We start from the raw sequence: 21,290 nt of genomic DNA on the forward strand, positions 1-21,290 counted from the left end.
GTGTGGCTGCCATGTATTTTCAGTATAATGTAATCTGGAAAGTTTCCACGACATTTTTTCTTTTCTTTTTTATTTATATTTTATGACATTGACATTTTTATTCTTTATTTTCTTATTTATTGATTTTTATTGAGCTCTATCTACATTTTTCTCTGCTCCCCTCCCTGCCTCTCCCCTCCTCCCTTCAACCCTCCCACAAAGTCCCCATGCTCCCAATTTACTCAGGAGATCTTCTCTTTTTCTACTTTCTATTCCCCTTGTAGATTAGATCTATGTAAGTCTCTCTTAGTGTCCTCATTGTTGTCTAAGTTCTCTGGGATTGTGGTTTGTAGGCTGGCTTTCTTTGCTTTATGTTTATAAAACACCTATGAGTGAGTACATGTGATAATTGTCTTTCTGTGTCTGGGTTACCTCCCTCAAAATAATGTTTTCTAGCTCCATCCATTTTCCTGCAAAATTTAAGATGTCAGTTTTTTTTTCTGCTGTGTAGTACTCCATTGTGTAAATGTACCACATTTTCCTTATCCATTCTTCAGTCGAGGGTCATTTAGGTTGTTTCCAGGTTCTGGCTATGACAAACAAAGCTGCTATGAACATAGTTGAGCACATGTCCTTGTGGTATTGTTGAGCATCCTTTGGGTATATACCCAAAAGTGGTATTACTGGGTCTTGAGGAAGGTTGTTTTCTAATTTTCTGAGAAATCGCCACCCTGACATCCAAAGGGGTTGTACCAGTTTGCACTCCCACCAGCAATCCAGGAGTGTTCCCTTTTCCCCACAACCTCTCCAGCATAAGTTGTCATCCGCGTTTTTGATCTTGGCCATTCTTACAGGTATAAGATGGAATCTAAGAGTTGTTTTGATTTGCATTTCTCTGATGACTAAGGATGTTGGACATTTCCTTAAGTGTCTTTCAGCCATTTTAGATTCCTCTGTTGAGAGTTCTCTGTTTAGGTCTGTATTCCATTGTTTTTATTGGATTATGTGTTCTTTTGATAACCATTTTTTTGAGTTCTTTGTACATTTTGGAGATCAACCCTCTGTCTAATGTGGGGTTAGTGAAGATCTTTTCCCATTCTAGGGCTGTCATTTTGTTTTGTTGACCATGTCCTTTGCTTTACAGAAGCTTTTCAGTTTCAGGAGTTCCCATTTATTAATTGTTTTTCTCAGAATACATGCAGTCTGCGGTACATGCAGTCTGTGGTACATGCAGTCTGTGGTACAAGCAGTCTGCAGTACATGCACTCTGAGGTACATGCAGTCTGTGGTACATGCACTCTCCAGTACATGCACTCTGAGGTACATGCAGTCTGAGGTATGTGCAGTCTGCGGTACATGCAGTCTGCGGTACATGCACTCTGAGGTACATGCACTCTGAGGTACATGCACTCTGCAGTTCCTGCACTCTGTGGTACATGCAGTCTGAGGTACATGCACTCTGAGGTACATGCAGTCTGCGGTACATGCACTCTGAGGTACATGCACTCTGCGGTATATGCACTCTGCGGTACATGCACTCTGCGGTACATGCACTCTGAGGTACATGCACTCTGTGGTACATGCACTCTGAGGTACATGCAGTCTGCGGTACATGCACTCTGCAGTACATGCAGTTTCCAGTACATGCAGTTTGCAGTACATGCACTCTGAGGTACATGCAGTTTGCAGTACATGCACTCTGCAGTTCATGCGTTCTGTGGTTCCTTCCCATCTTCCATCTACCACCTATCATCTAGCCACAATATCAGCAGAGTCTTGAATTACTCTTTTTCCCAGTGGTTTAAAATTCATTATGAATTTATGATTTCTTAATGATTCTTAAACTTGTGATTTTATCAAGTATTTTGCACCCAAATTGTCCCAAGTTTGGGCAAGTTTCTTTGTGTTCAGGTAATACACTTCTCTCATTTCTTTGATTATTTTTTATTTTAGTGTATAAAAATGTTTAAATCTTAGCTGGGTGGTGGTGGCCCAGCACTCGGGAGGCAGAGAAACCCTGTTTCGAAAAACAAAACACAAATAGTTAAAATCTCACTGAGTACTACTCTGTCTTTATGTGGAATCAGCCATTCCTTTTAGTGAGAAATGACATCAAACAACAAGCTCTGAGTGCTAGGCATGCTTATGTTTCTGGGGTATCTGTGTTTCTAAGCTCTTTGGGGAGACAAAACCAGAAGACTCAAGCATGCAAATACACATCAGGTATGTGCTTGCGACATACACATACACGTGTAATTGTGTCTGTACAATTTCACCTATTTATAAACGCACACACAGCTTGGAGACTGTATTAGTCCCTGTGACAAAACCCCCGGACTAAACAACAGGAGGGAGGGTTGCTGTGGCTGGTAGCTCCTGAAATCAGAATTCCAAAGGCTTGGCTAGTTAGCTACATTGGTTCTGGGCCAGTGGTCTATGAAGCATCATCACACCCAGACTGTATAGCAGAGGCAAACTCACTGAAGATAGGGGGCATAAAAAGAGGGACGGGACTGGGGTAACCTTCAAAGGCATGCCCCTAGTGATCTACTTCCTCCATGTAGACCCCACCTGCTAACGTTTTTAGCATCACCCAAAATAGTCCCACCAGTTAGAAGGTCAAGACTTTAACACGTGTGACTCTAAGGGACATCTCTATTCACAGCATGATGGAAACTGTGGATTTACACTGATCGCTTTGCATTTATTCATGGATTTTCCTGCCTTCCCTCATTTGTGTGTGTGTGTGTACCTTCTTCCACCTTGAACATTTGATTGCCATGAAAGTCACATAATTCTCATTTACTCAGTCATACATTAATTTCATTCTTATATAAGCACAGTGGCTTCTCATTCTTGAATATCAAGAATTACTGTATTCATTAATTTTACCACTACCAAACACAAAAGAGGCCATATGCTCATCAAATCTTGTATGAGAATGTAGCAGCTTTTATTTACCATATACAAACATGGGTTATAACCCAATTGTCTCAATAGAAGGATGGATTACCAAAATGATACAATTATACAATGAAAAAATACTCATCAATATAAAGGAACAAATTACTACTACATGTAACAATCTGGATGAACATGAAAAACATCATGCTAGGTTTTAAAATGGAAACAGAATGAATGCATGAGGTCTGGTTCTATTTTAGGCAAAGCTAATCTAGTACCAAATCTGCACCATTGTGATTCTGGTGGGTGAGGCAGAACAAGATATTACCTTTGGAGGGGGATGAGGAAGCTTTTCAAGATTAAGAAAATGTGTTTATCTTGGTCAGGTATCCCATTGTCTGTATATTGTAAAACTTTGGCCGAAATGGAATGGAGGTGGCTCCTATTGACTGAAGGTAGAGCCCCCCAGTTTAAAACCTCTCACCCCCTTGTTTTGTTTTCTTTGTGGTTCCCCTGCCTCATACCTTTCCAGGCCCCTTGAGTCATTTATCACTGCCCAGATCAATATTCTTACTTTGCTTTAGTATTGATTACTTCTTTTCAAACAGTATGAGCGCAGCCTAGGTTGTCACTTAGCAGACAGTGATTTTCATGGGCTATTTGTGTCTGGTCAATACAGAAGGATTAACATAGTAAGACATGGATGAAACAGAAAATGTCTAAATTAACAAATTTAGGTTAATTCTCAATTTAAACCTTTGCCTATAGGACATATCAAGACAAATGCAAAACCAGACGAGCCAGCTGCAGGATCCTGGGGTCTCGCTGAATGATTCCCAGTCTTAGGTGGGGAAGGACCAGTTGAATGAAGCTGCGATTTTCTCAGACCTTCTCATAAATTCTGGTGCAGACCACACCCTTCATCGTGCATTCCTTAAGAGAGGGAGATTGACTGGGTAAAATACAAGTTAGAGAACAGGACATCTGGAATAAAACAGAGGTCTAAATGATCACATTTAGAAAGGACTAAAACATTCACACGCCAGTTCGCTAGTAGTTCACAATGATGGTCACTGACAATTGAGGACAACTTTTAAGGTTGATCTGTGTTACTATCCATGTTATATATAGTTATAATGCTTAATGTTGGTAGCCAGCTTTGTGGGAGCTGGAGTCCTCACAAAGATAAAATAAAACTCCATGTGTGAAGGAGAGTCTGTGTTGGGTAGCTGAGGTGAGAAGACCTGAAGACTGGGTACAGGTCACATTAGCGAAGTGCTGTTCCATGGACCATGGCCTTAGACTAAGGCAGAAGAGGTGGGCTGGATTCTAGTGTTCATCTGTCCTTGCTTCCTGATATCCAGGACAAACTTCCTCAAGTGCCTGGTCTCCTGTTTTCCCTGACATGATAGACAGTATCTCCTCTAACCATAGGTCAAAATCCTCTTTGGGACCTGAACCCCACCCTCTTTTCTGAAGAAGCTGGTCTTTGGCATCTGGCTTCAGTGTGGACAGGACTTACCTTGGGTATTGCAAACCCCTTAGCAGAGAAAGACTAAGAGCTGGGTGAAAAGGAGGACATATACTGGAGTCATGTGTCGTAAAGAGTTCAGAGAAAGAAGACTTTTATTGACATTGTGTAGTGCTCGTAAGAAAAAAGGAATCAAGGTTGCTTCTTCTGGACTAACAGCCTTCTTACAATTTGTACGATGATATAGTCCTTGGCTCCTTGGACTTTGGGACTTGGGATAAGATGGGTAGAGACAGTCAACACTGTACCACCTCCAAAGAGTCTGAGAGCATGCCAGTGGAAACTTGTTCTCTCTAATGTCACACCCGGCCCTTGACACTAAATTGTAAGCACCCGGCGATGACCTGCCTCTACCTATGGCTCCTCCACCATGTGAAGGGATGGATAATTTCATTAAAATGTCATGGGTCAAAAGACATACCTTTTATGTCTCCCAGGCTTATGTAGTCTCTATAGTTTAAAGCTTAAAAAAGCGATGAGAAAGTGATTAAGGTATATATTTTTTTAAAACTGTATGTTGCTTATGGTTTAAAATGTATATAATTTGCAACAAAATTTGGCTTTAACATATAACAAAAAACTTATAGTTAAAATTCCATACATGGGTGTATATATACACGTGTGTATGTGCACGTGTGTGTATGTGCGTTTGTGTGTGTGAGTTTGTGTGTGTACGTGTGTGTGATATTCAGTTTTTTTTTAGGGTGTGTGTGTGTAACTTAGATTATCATAGTCTGGTTCTGTTTTGTGAAACCCCTATCTGGGACATGGGGTGTTCAACAGGACCTTAATAGTCTCCGTCTAGGGCAAATAGCGAGACATTGCTCACCACTTGCTTCTAGTTTGTTTTTGGAAGTTTTTGTCTGTATTTTGTGTATGTGGATTGGTCTATGTTTTCTGGCATGTCTGTAAGTTTTGTTGCAAGCATGGAGCTGAGACAGAAGTGTCTCTGCTGCCACAGTCTCTGAGATCGCTGGCCACTGGATTCAGCTTGGCAGGAGTTCAGATGTCTTTTTCATGTGGAAAACATTACTTGAAAGTTTCCTCTGTGACCTGTGTCAGATTGATCCACCTCACATTGATGGGGAAAAGGAAGCAAAGTAGGACAGCCAAAAATTTAGACTTGGTTTATGTGAACATTCTGTTCTTCAAGACTTATAAGTTTATGGGGTATGGTTAAAAATCTGTAAAGTTTATTTATTTATTTTTTTTTAAAAAAGGTTAAAACTAGTAACACTGAGGGTTGATAGTTTAAAATCTATGTATAGGAATCTTAAAAGAACTGTGTGGCCTGATCCCATCTTTAGGCAGCCATGTGGCTGGTCACCATCACTGCTAGGGTTAGAGAAGATGATTGTCATGTGACTTCACTGCCATCGTAATAAAAGGAGACCCTGTGGAGTGGGACTACCAAAGAGACACCAGCAGGCCTCCGAGACGTTTTCGATTAGGATAGATTTTTGTGTGATAATTCCTGTCCTGCAAACAAGGTTTACAAAAGATAGGATTTAAAAACAATGTTTAATAAGGCATTAAGCTATACCTCCATGCATTTATATGCAAGGCTGTACAAAGCCAGAGTTGGTAACACTAAGGAGTCCCCCAGGTAAAGTTGGTTTCAAGACATGAGGGGTCATAGGGAGCAGCCGAGGCTTCCGAATGTGTGGCAGAGCTAGCGTTCCTAAGGAGAGCCCAGCTGCAACGGTGAACCTTACCAGTTTCGGATGCTGGAGCCATGATTGGCACCGGAAGCCCCAGCCACAGTTAAATAGAGCGGGCTGGGACCTGGAAGGCAGGCTGTGAAATGTGGCCCAGGTTGAGTTCAGAGAGGAGAACCCCTTGGAAAAGATTGTTCCCTCTGTTGGAGCTCGGTTCTGCCGTGGGTGGGTTATCTCTTGGAATAAAATAGAGTACTTTATTTCTGAGAGATTGTACACTTTTTAAAAAGAAAAGTGGAGTTTTATGGACATCTAAGTTATAAAAAACATACTGGGAAACATTTAGATTTCGAACATTTTTAGTTTAGAAAACTTTTATCACAATGTCTTTATGCAATCTTGGGAGTCAGTTTGCTTTTCTAGCAGCAAGCGCCCAAGCTCCTTTCTCCCTAGGTGTCAGCTACCTTCCCAGTTCCCTTCGCTCAAAGACTCAGGCCTCAGGCTTCGCTTTCCTAAAGTACTCCTAGGTCCAGACAGTTTACCTTGCTACCATACTCAAAAAAGAGATAAACTCACAAAACAGATTTCAACGAAACATTTTACTATTCCTTTATTTAAAGAAACTCACTTTACCATGACTGCTCTGTCGTCAGCAACCTGTGTCTTGTAGTGAGTGATTGAAAAAATAAGGTGTGAAGTTTATGTAAGGTCTCAGGACAGGAAAGCTTAAGTTATGAGGCTCTAAAAAATTGTTTTAGGGTTCTAAGAAGGTGTTTTAAGGTGTGTATAAAGGTTTGAGGACATAAAAAAAAATAAAGATGTGTTTTGAGGTACGTGGATGCAATTTGTGAAGGTATGAGAAAGAAGATGGCTTTAAGGTTTATGGAAAACGGATCAGAATTCTTTCACTCTCTATGCTGTTGTTACATTAAGACTTAAAATCCAGAGTTTTAGCATTAACCAACGAAATTCTGATAAAATCCAGAGTTTTAGCACTAACCAACGGAATTCTGATAAAACCCAGAGTTTTAGCACTAACCAACGGAATCGTGATAAGCTGTTACTCTAGCTCCGGTAAAGCACAGCTACTATTCAGTCACAAGCTCAAGATTTTACATTTCTTTTGGTGGTTTTGTAAATGTAGACTTAAAAGTTCTTTATATTGTGTGCTAAAGGTATCTGTCTAATCTACATACACAGTCTTCTAAAAGGTTCTTATAGGCTTCAGGAAACTGACTTGGATCTACCTCACAGGTCATATGAACTACAGATTAGGTACTGTCAATCAGTAGCCTATTTCCCCACCTGCCTATTCCTGAGGGAGTGGGAATTCTTCCCCCTTCCCTGGTCCTGGGGCTTCCTTCCCCCAGTTACCAGGACCGTGGACCTAGAAGTTTCCCTTGTACACCTAACTCTAGATGGTTGAGCGGAGCCTGGACAAAAAGGGATTTGGTCAACACCCCACCTATGCCCCAACATCAGCAGGAAGTAGTCGTAGATGAATTCTTTGCTCCTTATCATTCATTTATTATCAACAAAAAGGCTGGGACTTGCTAAATTTCAAACTTGGGACAGAGGTGCCTGTTTGACATATCAAACCAAAGCAGGACCTGGCTGCCTGGTTACCCCAGCATCCTTCAGTCCTTTGCTGTTTGTTATAGAATGTGAACACATACCCTACCTTCTTCCCTGAACTCTCCAGCCCAACGGCTGGGTTGCCTTCTGCAGAGGCTCTTCCCTATATAACCCAGACATTTTGGTTGCAGACCTTACATGGCCAAATTACTGTAATTAGTCATGGTGTTACAATCTCTCTTGGTTTCCGCATGGAAAGATTTGTAAATTCCTTAAATTCCTTTGTCACAGGAGGACTTTGGGTTATTTATTATCAATCTGAGCATTATTCTAGACTCTGTGCTCATTCTTATCCTTCTTCTTCCTGTCATTCTTTGGTGACTGACAAGCCTATTTGATCTCTTCATCATATTTCTAGATGTCTAAATTACAAAATTTAAAAAAAAAAGAAGAGATGCCATGGGCCACATAATGACCACTGCTGCTTGACAAAGTTCCAGCATTTCAACATTAGACCATACTTTCCCAGTACTTTTTAACTTTCATTTTTTAAAAGATTTTCACTATTAATGCCTTCCCCCTTTGGAAAAATTTGTGCAGGTTTTGAAGGATGAAAATGTGTACAATGGTAGCCTCCCTCTAAACAAAATAATTCTCTGGAGAGAATTCCCTGCCACTATGGAACCAGGAATCCCATTGTGCCCTCCTAATTACACCAAGTGAAGGAAGGTTAGAGATTTACTAGACATATTTGATCTAGGATGTAAAGTCTACAATTCAGATCCAGAGTCTGAGGCCACTTAGGGCAAGGGTTCAGTTAATAAGTTGTAATGAGCATAGAAGCAGATTCCTCTGAATGAATAAAAAAGGGGAATCTGTAATGTAGATAGAGCAGGAAATTTATAGAATAAGAATGACTGTAACTTGGTGTAATGTAAAAGCATTTCTTCTTGTGTGTGGTGTGGAAAATTACTAAGGTGAAATATTAAGAGAACATTTGCCCGTTTGTAGGCTGCCACACCCATCTGGCCCTGCCAGATTGGTGGGGGGGGCTGCACCCAGCAACCGTGGTAACAAAATAATCTTGCCACACAAGAGGGACCCCCACCCTTCTGTGGTCCGTCGATACTGATAACCTAGGACACCTGGTTATCGGAAGGATCAAACGAGGGGTAGTTTCGAACTGACTTAAAAGAGGTGGCTGAAGCAGGAAGGTTGTATCACTTTTCACAATGGCTCTGGCATCAGGCCTCCGTGGAAAGAGAGATCCTTCTAGCCTGCCTCCTGAAAAGCAGCAATATTAAACGCTTTGCCTAAACATTTAATGCTCTGTCTCCTGAGTACAGAGCTTCGTCTCCTGAAAACAGACATTTAACGTCTTGCATCCCGAATGCAAATCCTCATTCCTTGAGAGTGGACATTGAAGGCCTGTCTCCCAAGAACAGACTAGATACTGTGCCTTTTAGAATGCTTTACCATCCCGAGAGCAAAGCTTCGTCTTAGAGAGTAGAGAACTAAGGCCTTGTCTCCCGAGACTCGGTCACCCGAAAGCCGAGTCCAAGGTCCTACCCGACAACAGCCTGGAACAGGACGTTGGAACCTTATCTCCCGAGCGCAGACTATGGGGTCAAGAGTAGATCTACGCTACCCAGCCCCCAGTGCGGACAAGAGCCCAGCCTGAAGAAATTCAAAAAGCCCTTTTTAAGCCAGGGAATACCTGGCTTATGTATGATGTATGTATGATGCTATGTATGATGTATGATGTATGTATGATGCTACTTCATGTGTGTATGAGATGTTAAGAGAAGAGCATAGACGTGTTAATACATATGTTTAGTGTGTGAAATGTTAAGAGATATTTTATGGATAATTGATAAAATGAGGATGTTAATGGATAAGTTAAGGTTAAGAAGTGTTTTATAGACAAGTAATGGATAAGTTAAGGTTAAAAAGTGTTTTATAGATAAGTAATGGATAAGTTATATTAAGGTTAAGAAGTGTTTTATGAATAAATCATAAGTTAGATCAAGGTTATGAATTGGTTTATGTATTAGGTTTAGTAGGATTAATAATTGTGAAATTGAATTGCCTGTGTGTTGCCCATCATCAATCCCCCATGCCTATTAAGATTGTAAACCCCATTGATGCATTGGATATTGAAGCTGCTAGTAAAGAATCATCATAAAAACAATTCTCTTGCTTGGTTTGGTTACTCATCACTCTCTGGGGAGAAGGGCACAGAGTCCTCATAGATATTACTCGAAAAGAACCTGGAGCTGAAGTCCCCAGCTCGTAACATAAATGTAGAGAAATCAGAATGGAATGTTATAATGGGAAAAGAGTAAGACGTCAGGACCTTCCCTTTCGGGAGTGCGATGAGGGGACAGGCCTACAAGTCCTTTTCCCAAGGTCAGGCATTTGGATAAGTATCTCCAGTCCTTTGGGGGCTTGAGGAAAGTTCCTGCTTACTAAAGCAGTCATTCTCCTTATCTCTGGCAAGAAAAATTTAATGGCCCTTCATTAACATATGATTGTTGTCAAAGTCAATGCTAGATTCCTCAACCCCTGATCTCAAGTCACACCCCAGCTCTATGTCCCTGTTCTCCCATCCAATCCTACGTGTAAATCTAAAATATAAAAGACATATTCCTTTTTCAATAAACACGTATGTCAACCATCCTGATTCACCCTGAGATTGTATCCAGTCCCTGGTTCCTGTCGTCCCCCCTCCCACTCCACATGTCCTCTTTGGGACTTGAACCCCCACCCAAGCAGGTCTCTGGCATAGTTCTTTTTTCTGAAGATGTTTTTTAGTTGGTTTTGCTCAAAGGAGAATAGCGACTAATAAAAAATGATTTTTTCACATTTGCCTTATCCAGTGAGTGGTCAAATAAACTCCCTAAGAGATTCTGATTGATTGATCTATAATGGGCCCTCATGTTGGAACTGTCTGCCCATGTAAATCTAGTGCATAGCAAAAACTAAGAACCACACACTGAAAGAAATATCCAAAACATTGGAGGATTGTACGTGCCAATTAGTGAGCACAGAGTCCTTTGAGTCCATCTTGACTCTTTTTCCTCGGATCTGCTAACTGAAGGAGGTCTTCAGAACTTACAGCTTAAATTGCATTTTTTACATTCTTTAGGTAAGTTCCTATGAACTATTGGAAGCAAAGTACTTTTACTGCAAATATTCTATAATTGAGCCTGTCAGGGTTATATTTTACTTTTGAAGTATACTTTTTTGGTTGTAAGTCCAAACAAGTGACATTTATCCATATTTTCAATGTTGTTTAAACGTTATTGTTTTGATATGGCTGCTTGGAAATCTTGAACTAACACTTAAAGGATGTAAATATGAATCCTTTATGGTTTTCCAGTTAAGCACTAACTCTGGCTTTATTCTTAGCGTTATGGTCCATTTGTAGTCTAAAGAACAAGGGACATTTTGATACAAGCATAATCAATGTATTTATGTAGCTTTATTTCTGTCCCGAGAATTGGGGATCTTTTTACTAAGCATCTCAACTCCCCGATGCCCATAAAATCAGCAACAATGCCCACAAAATCAGCATGAAGCAGTCACTCGGATGACGCAGATAACCGGCTCACACATGCGCACAACTGCTTAGCTGAGTCATAAGTGGATGTAACCACGCATGCGCACACGTGGGTGACACAGGACTCGTTAACATTCAGGCAGTTCTGCCTGAGGGCTTGTCCCCACGTGCATGGCTCTAGAACCTGGAAGTGTCGGCCTATGTTACTGAAATTATTACACTTACCACGACCATTTTCCCGTCCAGCAGCTTCCTCTTTATGGTTGTCTCTTTACCGTCCCATCTCTGCACTTGTCGCAGGGCGCCCCTCTCCAGCGTCACGATGCTCTGCAAATACAAGTTCATGATTAGCTTGTCTCAGTTTCCATGGCAGACGTCTCAATACGTCATGTTCATTCCCCACTTCCCATAATCCTGTCTCTCAATAGTTGACTGGACCAAGTTTCAGGACAAATATTACACATTACTTTTGTTTTTCTGTTGTCGGCTGTGGTTTCTTCAAACTCCTGGCCTAGCTTGAAGGAGATCTCCGTCTTTTTGAAGGCGCTTTCTGTTCTTATCGTCATATAATCCCCCTTCTTGCTGATGACCACAGTGGGCTTGGCCAAATTTCCCAGTTTTCTGTTAGCTAACCCCACACCTGAAAAGCAAGGCAATATCAGATTTTGTGGTCAAGGCAACATATGTAAGGGACAATGGTGGTCACATTCTGTATTTAGTAGTACCTTCAATGAGTAGACGGCAGGGTTTCCTACCAAGGACTTCCTCCATGTTTCAACAATGAGCGGAGAAACATGTTGGTGACACAGGCATTTTAGTGTAGCGCTGTTCAGTTTTGCCCACTTTGCTATGCCCTCACCACAGAATAAATCATTGCTGTTCCGTATAAGCTTAAAAACAGCTTAGTTTGTAATTACAAACATAGCTGCTTTCAATGAGACTATCTCTCTTCTCCTCCAGCCCCCACACTGTTCTATAATAAGGAGCTATGGCCATAGTGAAACCCTCCTTTTTATATCCTTCATTGAATCTTATTTCTGACATTTTGTAGTTCCTAAATCTTCCTGGTGAAAAAACAAAACGAACTGTCCATCACCCTTTTCTGTCTGTGGACTCTGCTCCAACACAGCATTAGTGTGACTGAATTTGAACTCACTGCCGCCAACCAGTTCTTTTGATCTCAGCCACTTTTAAATGTCACACACGTCCTCATCTAGGGGCTGCTTCATTTCTCAAGCTTCACCCACATGATTATTTAATAATGGACAAACTCAAAGCAAATAAAAAAGAATCTTCAGTTTGTATAAATATTGAAATTTAAAATTGTGGTTTTCTAGTATTCGAGTCTTTATCTTATGAGCCTACTCATTTCTATTAAACCAGTTTTCACAAAATCCCAGAATATGGATTGACTAAAATTCTAATATTTTTTCCCAAGACTCCAAAGACAAGCCTGTGAAAGTAGCTTCTGGTCCCATGCATTTAAATAGCTTCATTTAAGTTAAGTTCTGATAATTTACTGCCAATGAGGTGGAAGTACATTTCATGAACGATACAGAAGATTGCACTTCATCCCACACGACATTCCCCAGACACCCGGGAAAAAGCATTAGAAGAAAATCTCTTGCATCTTTCTTTAAAGGGTTATTTGCCATGGAGGGTTTCTCACCCAGAGCTTTCATGTAGTCATCAAAATGCTCACTGGAGACAAGTTTCCAGGTGCCCAGAAATTTGTTGCTCATTGCGATGGATGAGAATTCAGCACAGTTCCTGATGGGATACAATAGATGTCCCTGAGATGCTGAGACCTTACACAGTTCTTTTCAAAGACACCCAAAGCATGTGACTTATGCTGAGACCCAATGGGGAAAGGCGGTGATAGGACTGGGCAATGAATGGCTCTTAAGTCATAAACTGCCTACCCATGGGAAAAGAAATGCCTACATAATGTCCCTGTGTTTCCAAAACCATGAAAAAAACTGAAAGTATTGTTTGAACCTTCAGAATATTCTTTTGGTTGATCTTATATTGATATGAGTGCTTAAGTCCTTCTATGCATTATATGCTTGTGTATCTGTGTGTGTGTGTGTGCGTGCCCATACATGAGTACATTTGAGTACACTTGCATATGTGTAGGCATCTTGGTGACTCTTAATTCAGCACAATTAAGATTTCTTAAAAGAAAGAAAAAGTCTGTGAGCATTGTCATAAAAGGCTCAAATATGCTGTGGGAGAGAAATGGAGGGCCTCATTGTGAGGACAAATTCAGAAGTGAGGGAGGCTTGGCGTAGTTTTCATATTCTGGCAGGCTGAGTAGGCAGACGAGAAGGTCAGTCTGTCAGAGCACAGCACAGAAGGTGCATTCATACATCAGGATGAGAAGCAGCCCTGTAGCTCCTTTAAAAAAGTCAACCTGGAGACAATAAGTTCTTAGTTTCTATAACAACTTTGGATTTAAGACATTTAACAAAAATCTAGAGATTTATAAAGAGACAATCTCCCACAAAATAATACCAATGGATGCTGAGAGTTCAGTATTGAATGGCCCCATGGAATGTGTTTAGTTCAGATTGCCTCATTCCATCCTCTCAGCCCACAAGACACACTGCTGTTAATGACCAGCTTGACAACAAGGAAAACTGCATCTTGAAACTAGGAAACTTATTCCCAAAAGTAAACTGTAAGTCTGGATTTAAGCTAGCATTGTTCCCCAATGCTAAACTATGATTCTTGGACTAGTATCTCCCCATTCTACAAAACAACAACATGCACACACACATACATACACATGTACACACATATACACATGCGCACATACGTGCACAGACCCTGACTAACATTCAGAGATCTTAATATACCATAGCTTTTTAGCAGTGCTCGCTCTCTCTCTCTCTCTCTCTCTCTCTCTCTCTCTCTCTCTCTCTCTCTCCCTTTTCAATACCAGACAATCAAGTGAACCAGGTGACATATCAGAACCCCAGTCTTTGATCAGGGGAGCAAATGTCAATCTAGTTCATACATAAGTCTTGCTGTATGGCTGCCATGCCTTGCTACCAGATTTTCTATACTAACATTAATTCTGGCTGAGTAACAACTATTAGCACTGGATTTTACATTTTCAGCACACAAGTCAGCAGTGCTTACAACTCTGGAACTAAATACTCCACAACCATTTCACCTTTAACAGATAGAATCCTTGGCTTCAAAGGCTCAGGTCCCCAGTACTGAATTGTCTCTATTGCAACCACATGGCTCGGCATCAAGATGACTGAGAAACAAGGCATCACATACAGTGAACCAGGCCTCATCTTCCACGGCCAGTGTCTGGTAAATTCAGCAGGGAAACAACAGTGAAAAGGAAATTTTCTTAGCCAACCCACTCCCAAACCCAAGGCAGTGTAAGTGCTGTATTGGGATAGAAACAAAAGTTTGCTGTATTGGGATAGAAACAAACCAGGATGAAAAGAGGCATTGTGGAAGGCTAAGTCAGGAAGACCTCAAATTCAAGGCCATTAGGATACACAGTGAGACTCTGTCTTAAACAACAACAGTAAAGGGCACTCACATAATGAATATGAAATTTCTTTTATCACCTCAGAGTAAAGGGTTGGGAAAAATTTTCTGATCAAATGGACCTAAGAAATAAGCGGTGGTAGTTATCCTAATATCTAACACATGATCATCTCATTAGATTCTGAAAAAGTCTTTGAAGAAATACAACATCCCTTCATGATAAAGGTCTTGGAGAGAGCAGGGATACAAGGAACATACCTAAACATAATAAAGGAAATGTACAACAACCCACCAGCCAACATCAAATAAAATGGAGAGAAACTCAAAGCTATCCATTGAAGTCAGGAATAAGACAACGTTGTCCACTATCTCCATATCTATTCAATATAGTACTTAAGTTCTAGTTATAGCAATGAGATAACAAAAGGAGATGAAGGGTATATAAATCAGAAAAGAAGTCAAACTTCACTATTTGCTGATGATATGATAGTTTACCTTATGACACCAAAAATTCTACCAAGGAACTTGTACAACTTATAAACACCTTCAGTAATGTAGCAGGATACAAGATTAACTAAAAAAAAATCAGTAGCCCTCCTTTACATAGATAATAAATACACTGAGAAAGAAATCAGAGAAACATCAACCTTCACAACAACCACAAATAACGTAAAATATTTTAGAGTAACTCTAAGCGAGCAAGTGGAAGACCTGTATTACAGTAAGTTCAAATTTTTGAAAAAAGATATTGAAGAAAACACTAGAAAAATGGAAAGATCTCCCATGCTCTTGGATAGGTAGAATTAACATAGTAAAAATGTCAAACTTAACTAAAGCAATCTACAGATTCAATGCAATGCCCATCAAAATCTCAGCAAAATTCTTCACAGACCTCGAAAGAACAATACATAACTTCATATTGAAAAGTAAAAAACCTAGGATAGCCAAAACAACCCTGTACAATAAAGAATCTTCTGAAGGCATCATAATCTCTGACTCAAACTCTACTACAGAGCTACAGTACTGAAAACAGCCTGGTATTGGCACAAAAACAAAGAGGAGGATCAATGAAACCAAATCGAAGACCCAGATACCAATCCACACACCGACCAAACCTGATTTTTGACAAAGAATCAAAAAGTATAAAATGGAAAAAGAAAACATATTCAACATATGGTGCTGGCATAACTGGATATCAACATGTAGAATAATGAAAATAGATCCATATCTATTGTCACACACAAAACTCAAGTCCTAATGGATCAAATACCTCAACATAAAGCCTGAACCTCATAGAAAGGAAAGTCGGAAGTACACTTGAATGCATTGGCACAGGAGACCACTTCCTAAATATAACACCAGTAGCACAGACACTGAGAGAAACAATTAATAAATAGGACTTCCTGAAACTGAAAATCTTCTGTAAAGCAAAGGACATGGTCAACAAGACAAAACAGCATCCTACAGAATGGAAAAAAATCTTCACTAACCCCACATTGGACAGAGGGCTGATCTCCAAAATATACAAAGAACTCAAGAAATTGATCATCAAAAGAACAAATAATCCAATGAAAGTGGGGTGCAGACCTAAACAGAGAACTCCCAACAGAGGAATCTACAATGGCTGAAAGACACTTAAGGAAATGCTCAGCATTCTTAGCCATCAGAGAAATGTAAATCCAAACAGCACTGAGATTCCATCTGACACCTGTAAGAACGGCCACGATTGAAAACACTGATGACAACTTATGCTGCAGAGGACGTGGGGTAAAGGAGTCACTCCTGCGTTGCTGATGGGAGTGCAGACTGGTACAGGCCCTTTGGATATCAGTATGGTGATTTCTCAGAAAATTAGAAAACAACCTTCCTCAAGACCCAGTAATACCACTTTTGTGTATATACCCAAAGGATGCCCAATTATACCACAAGGATGTGTGCTCAGCTATGTTCATGGCAGCATTGTTTGTCATAGCCAGAATCTGAAAACAATCTAAATGCCCCTCGACTAAAGAATGAATAAAGAAGATATCTTGCATTTACACAATGGAGTACTACACAGCAGGGAAAAATAATGGCATCTTGAAATTTTCAGGCAAATGGATAGGTCTAGAAAATAACATATTGAGTGAGGTAACCCAAATCAAGAAAGACAAATATAATATGTACTCACTCATAACTGGCTTTTAGACACAAAGCAAAGGAAAATCAGCCCACAATTCACAATCTCAGAGAACCTAGACAACAAAGAGGACCCTAAGAGAAACATCCATGGATCTTATCTATGTTGGAAGTAGAAAAAGACAAAATATCCTGAGTAAATTGGGAGCGTGGGGACCTTGGGATAGGGTAGAAGAGGAGAAAAGAAGGGGAGTGGAGAAAAACAATTTTTAAAAAAGGCTTGATTTCTACGTTGTTTGAAATTCTCAAAGAACTAATAAAAAAGGTATTAAAAAGGGAAGTACAACAGTCAAGGTGTTGTTTTTATGCAGGAGTCAGTGAAGGTTTTCACACCACCTGTTAGAGGCAAGCCCTGTATTCAGGCAGGACACAAGAGAAGAGCTCTTTGGATTTCAATGGTCTCTGAGTTAAGCACAAGAATAATGATGGAGTTCAAGATTCACAGCACAAGAATAATGTTGGAGTTCAAGATTCACAATCAGTCATATGTTCTGCCATGATAGAACATTTAAAACAGTGATACCATTTTATAACATGGTATAACAGGAAATCATCTCTTCTAGGCAAGTCATCAATTGTGTTTGACTGCCAACGTTGACTGGATTTGCTTGAATCAAAATGAGATTCCAAGACCAATGTATGGACCAAAGTTACAGATAAAACCAAGGAGAGAAACCTGAACTGAAGCAAGTTTAAGGCATTAAGAGACTCATTAAGAAACACCGGAGAGAAGGCGAAGAACAGGCAACAGAAACACACGTACCTGGATGCATACATTCCAACAAATTAAATTTTAGGAGAGTAAATAAAGTTTTGCTATTGTCATGGACTTGATTCTTTTCCTCTCAACAATTGATTACCCATGTTAATTCTTGACATGGGTAAGGTTTTGAAATCATACACTGAAAATACCACCAAAAGACCCAAAGAAAATAATTGAGGAAGGCCTGTTTGTAAAACTTGCCATGGAAATGTCTCTTGCAAACTGGTTTTCAGCTGTATTGCAGTCACTCATTTTGAAAAAGAAATAGAATAAACATTGCGTGGTAAATGAGCAGACAGAAGTATTTATGATTTTCCACTGGACGGCATATTTTACAACCGTGATACTGCTTTTATATTTAAGGGACTGTTAAATGCAAAGCCCTGTTGGAAGTGTTAGTGAGACATCTTTGGTTCCTGTCCTATTGAGTCGTACACTCTAATTAAGAGGACTGCTATAAACACTCAGGTCATGTGATAGACAGTCACTGTCCAAGGTGGTCAGCAGAAGAGGCCATAAACATGCAGGTTGTGTGATAGACAGTCACTGCCCAAGGCAGTCAGCAGAGAGAAGGCCATGAGAACTGCATTGAGGAGCCAGGTGAGCATGGCCACATCAGCAGATGCTTGGTACAGTTCCATTTAAAAGTCTTTGAGGATGCGTGGAGGGTGTGTGTCTGAGAGGGGGTGTGTGTTGAGCTTAGAGGACCATCTTGGGTGTGACTCCTTACTTCCTGCCTTCTTTGAGCCCCTGACCATGGAGCTTCCTGGCATTTTCTCCACTTACTACCTTGCTGCAGCAATTCTGGGGTTACAAATGTACCCTATAGTGTCCAGCTTTCCTGTGGGTTCCAGAGATTTAAACCCAAGTCCTCAAACTCATGGCACACTGTCCCCACTGAATCATCTCCACGGTCCTAAGCATTTAACTTCTCAGATGTGTTATGAGCAGCAATCTGATCTAGGTCCCTTCAGAGAGCAGTCAATCTGAGGCATCACCATGGGGTCAAATAGTCCAATCTTCCTCTTTCATGCTTCAAATAAATACCTTTTTAAAGTCTAAGAATGCTGAGATTAAAATTGCTTTTTTAATCAAAATGACACCTTATAGCTTCCTCAGATACCAGTGCCTAATTTTTTGGTTACCATGGTAATAACTGAATTTATTCTATCGCAATGGTAACTAATAATTTTTCTTAATGGAGTAGGGGAGAAGGAGCTATGAACAATTAGCTTGTTCTTTTTCACAGTCTAATGCACCCTGGATCTTCTCCAAAGACAAGTGTAGGATCTCACCCCATTATTTCTACTTGAAGAGCTGAGAACTGAAGGCACTGCTGGAGAGGAGTAAAACTCAGGGCTTCTACATTCCAACCTCTTCCCCTGGTCATTCCAGCATCTGCTGGGCTTCCCACAGCTCTGCTGCCTCCTCTGTCTTTGCTCTTGGAGAGAAAGTGATGTTAGCATTTTCCAAATACATCCAAGTAGCTTGACCTTTCTGGGATCAACACAAAATGCTGCAGAAGACATTTTTAGGATGCAACCCTTCACAGTGCTGACAGAAGAAAAGAATTTGTTTAATGCAATTCACTGGAAAAGCATACTGGGAAGAGAGAGAGAGAGAGAGAGAGAGAGAGAGAGAGAGAGAGAATGATTTTATTACTCAGTCATGTACCATGCTTCCTCCTTTATTTCCTTGATTACATCTTAAAATTTTTTTCCCAGAAACTCAGGTAGTTCAAGGCTGCTAAAGTGTAATTTGCATATGACCTTCAAGTATAAATCGTTAAAATTAGATCTGAGGAGGTTTTTTTCAGCCAGCCCTATCTTATTCCCTCAGAGGACCGAAAACTAGGTGTATAGTTTTCACATTCTAGACTAGTGAGCAGAACACGCGCGTGACCATTGACTTCAGGGTCCTCCATGCCCGAAGACAGATACCCGATTTCTGGGGGACGGAAAACTACCCCTGCCATAGTGACTTCAAACTTTTTGACAGAGTCTTCACATAATATTCCCATTCTCTCTCTCTCTCTCTCTCTCTCTCTCTCTCTCTCTCTCTCTCTCTCTCGCACGTGCGTGTGCACGCGCGCGTGCGTGCGCGTGCACATACTCTTTCTGGGTGTACATGTGAATCTGTGTGTGACTGTGGAGGCCCAAGGACAACTTGAGGTGTTGTTCTCAGAAGTTCTCCATCTTTTTTGTTGTTTAAGCAAGGCCTCTCACTGGCCTGGAACTCACTGAGTAAGTTAGGATGGGCTAGCCAGTGAACCCCAGGTACCCACCCACCTGTCTCTGCCTTCCCAGTGCTGGGATTACAAGGGAACCCAGTGTACCGAGTATTTTTATGTGGGTTCTAACGATTGAACTCAAATTTTTATGCCTGAAAAGCAAACACTTTTACCCACTGAGTCATACATATATATATACACATACATACCTAGGTCCTGATATCATTTTTAAATTTTTTTTATTATTATTGTATCTTTATATACATGGTGTTTTGCCTGTAAGTGTGTCTGTGTACCACGTGCATGCTTGGTGCCCCACGGATGCCAGAAGAAGGCAACAAATCCCCTTGGAATTGTAGTTACAGATGGTTGTGGGCCACCATGTGGGTGTTGGGAATAGAATCCAGGTCATCTGGAAGCTCTTAATCACTGAGCCATCCCTCCAGCCCTCCCCCGCCCCCCCCACATACTCTCTTTCCATTTGTGTAGCTCTGGCTGGTATATAACTCAATATGTAAGCCAGGCTTGCCTCAAGACCTCAGAGATCCACCTACCTCTGCCTCCTGAGTGTTGGGATTAAAGACATGGATGACCACTACTGGCAAATGATATCATTTCCCAATGTGAAATGTACAATGGGATCCTGAGTGTAGAGGGAACATTCATCTGTGTTTATGACTTACTAAATGGGTGGGAGCTGTGTTCAGTTCCATCATCTGTAAAATATTTATTGATTTGAAGAGCAAGAAAGATTACTTTGATGTTGTTACTTTGTGACATACATGTTGAACAGTTATTTTAATAGACAGTGTCCGAAATCTGTTCTTTTTTACAGAGTAAGCCAGATCTTCATTTTATTCACAGGAAACTTCTTTTGGGTTACCTTCGGCCAGCCTCTGAGCAATGTCTGCGGAGTCGGCCGCCACTGGTTACCAGAGGCATCCTTCCTGCTCTTTGTATATGTGCCTTGTCACAGGGAATGAGACGCAGGAGAGATGACTGCTTGGGCTGGCTGGCCTTATTTTGTCCTTCTTTATGCTGATCACAACCCTGAGGAGGAGAAACGTCTCCATTTGGGGTAGAATGAAGTGGTGAGGCACCTATCAAAGGCTCCCACGTAGCCATTAATGACCGGAGATGACGACGCAAGACTGACTCTGACGGGTCCTTAACCCACAACCACTTCTCTGTACATCTCAGTGGCAACATCTGATCTGCCCCACTGCTGAGACAGGTGGTCAGATGGTTGCTCTGCACCACCACCATGGGATGAGGGCACAGGGACTGGGTAAGAATTACAAAAGCAATAAACTTTATTTTCTCCCTAGATGGTCTCCCTGGATTGTAAGTACATGTAAAGGAGCATGTGTAAGTGTGACCTGGTATTTTATCCTGTA

The 21,290-nt window shown here is 40.8% G+C and overlaps 1 protein-coding gene across 1 annotated transcript; it reads right to left on the reverse strand.

Annotated features, from left to right (window-relative positions):
• Window positions 1-3,765: 3,765 nt before the first annotated feature.
• LOC130888051 (myelin P2 protein) lies at window positions 3,766-12,951 on the reverse strand. Its single transcript, XM_057790880.1, has 4 exons — window positions 12,879-12,951; window positions 11,677-11,849; window positions 11,435-11,536; window positions 3,766-3,816 (listed from the first exon to the last, which is right to left on the reverse strand). Exons 1-4 carry the CDS (start codon window positions 12,949-12,951, stop codon window positions 3,766-3,768), a joined length of 399 nt encoding a protein of 132 aa, XP_057646863.1.
• Window positions 12,952-21,290: the final 8,339 nt, after the last annotated feature.

Source organism: Chionomys nivalis, chromosome 16 (assembly GCF_950005125.1).
Source record: "Chionomys nivalis chromosome 16, mChiNiv1.1, whole genome shotgun sequence".
In the NCBI taxonomy this organism is placed as follows: Eukaryota; Metazoa; Chordata; class Mammalia; order Rodentia; family Cricetidae; genus Chionomys; species Chionomys nivalis.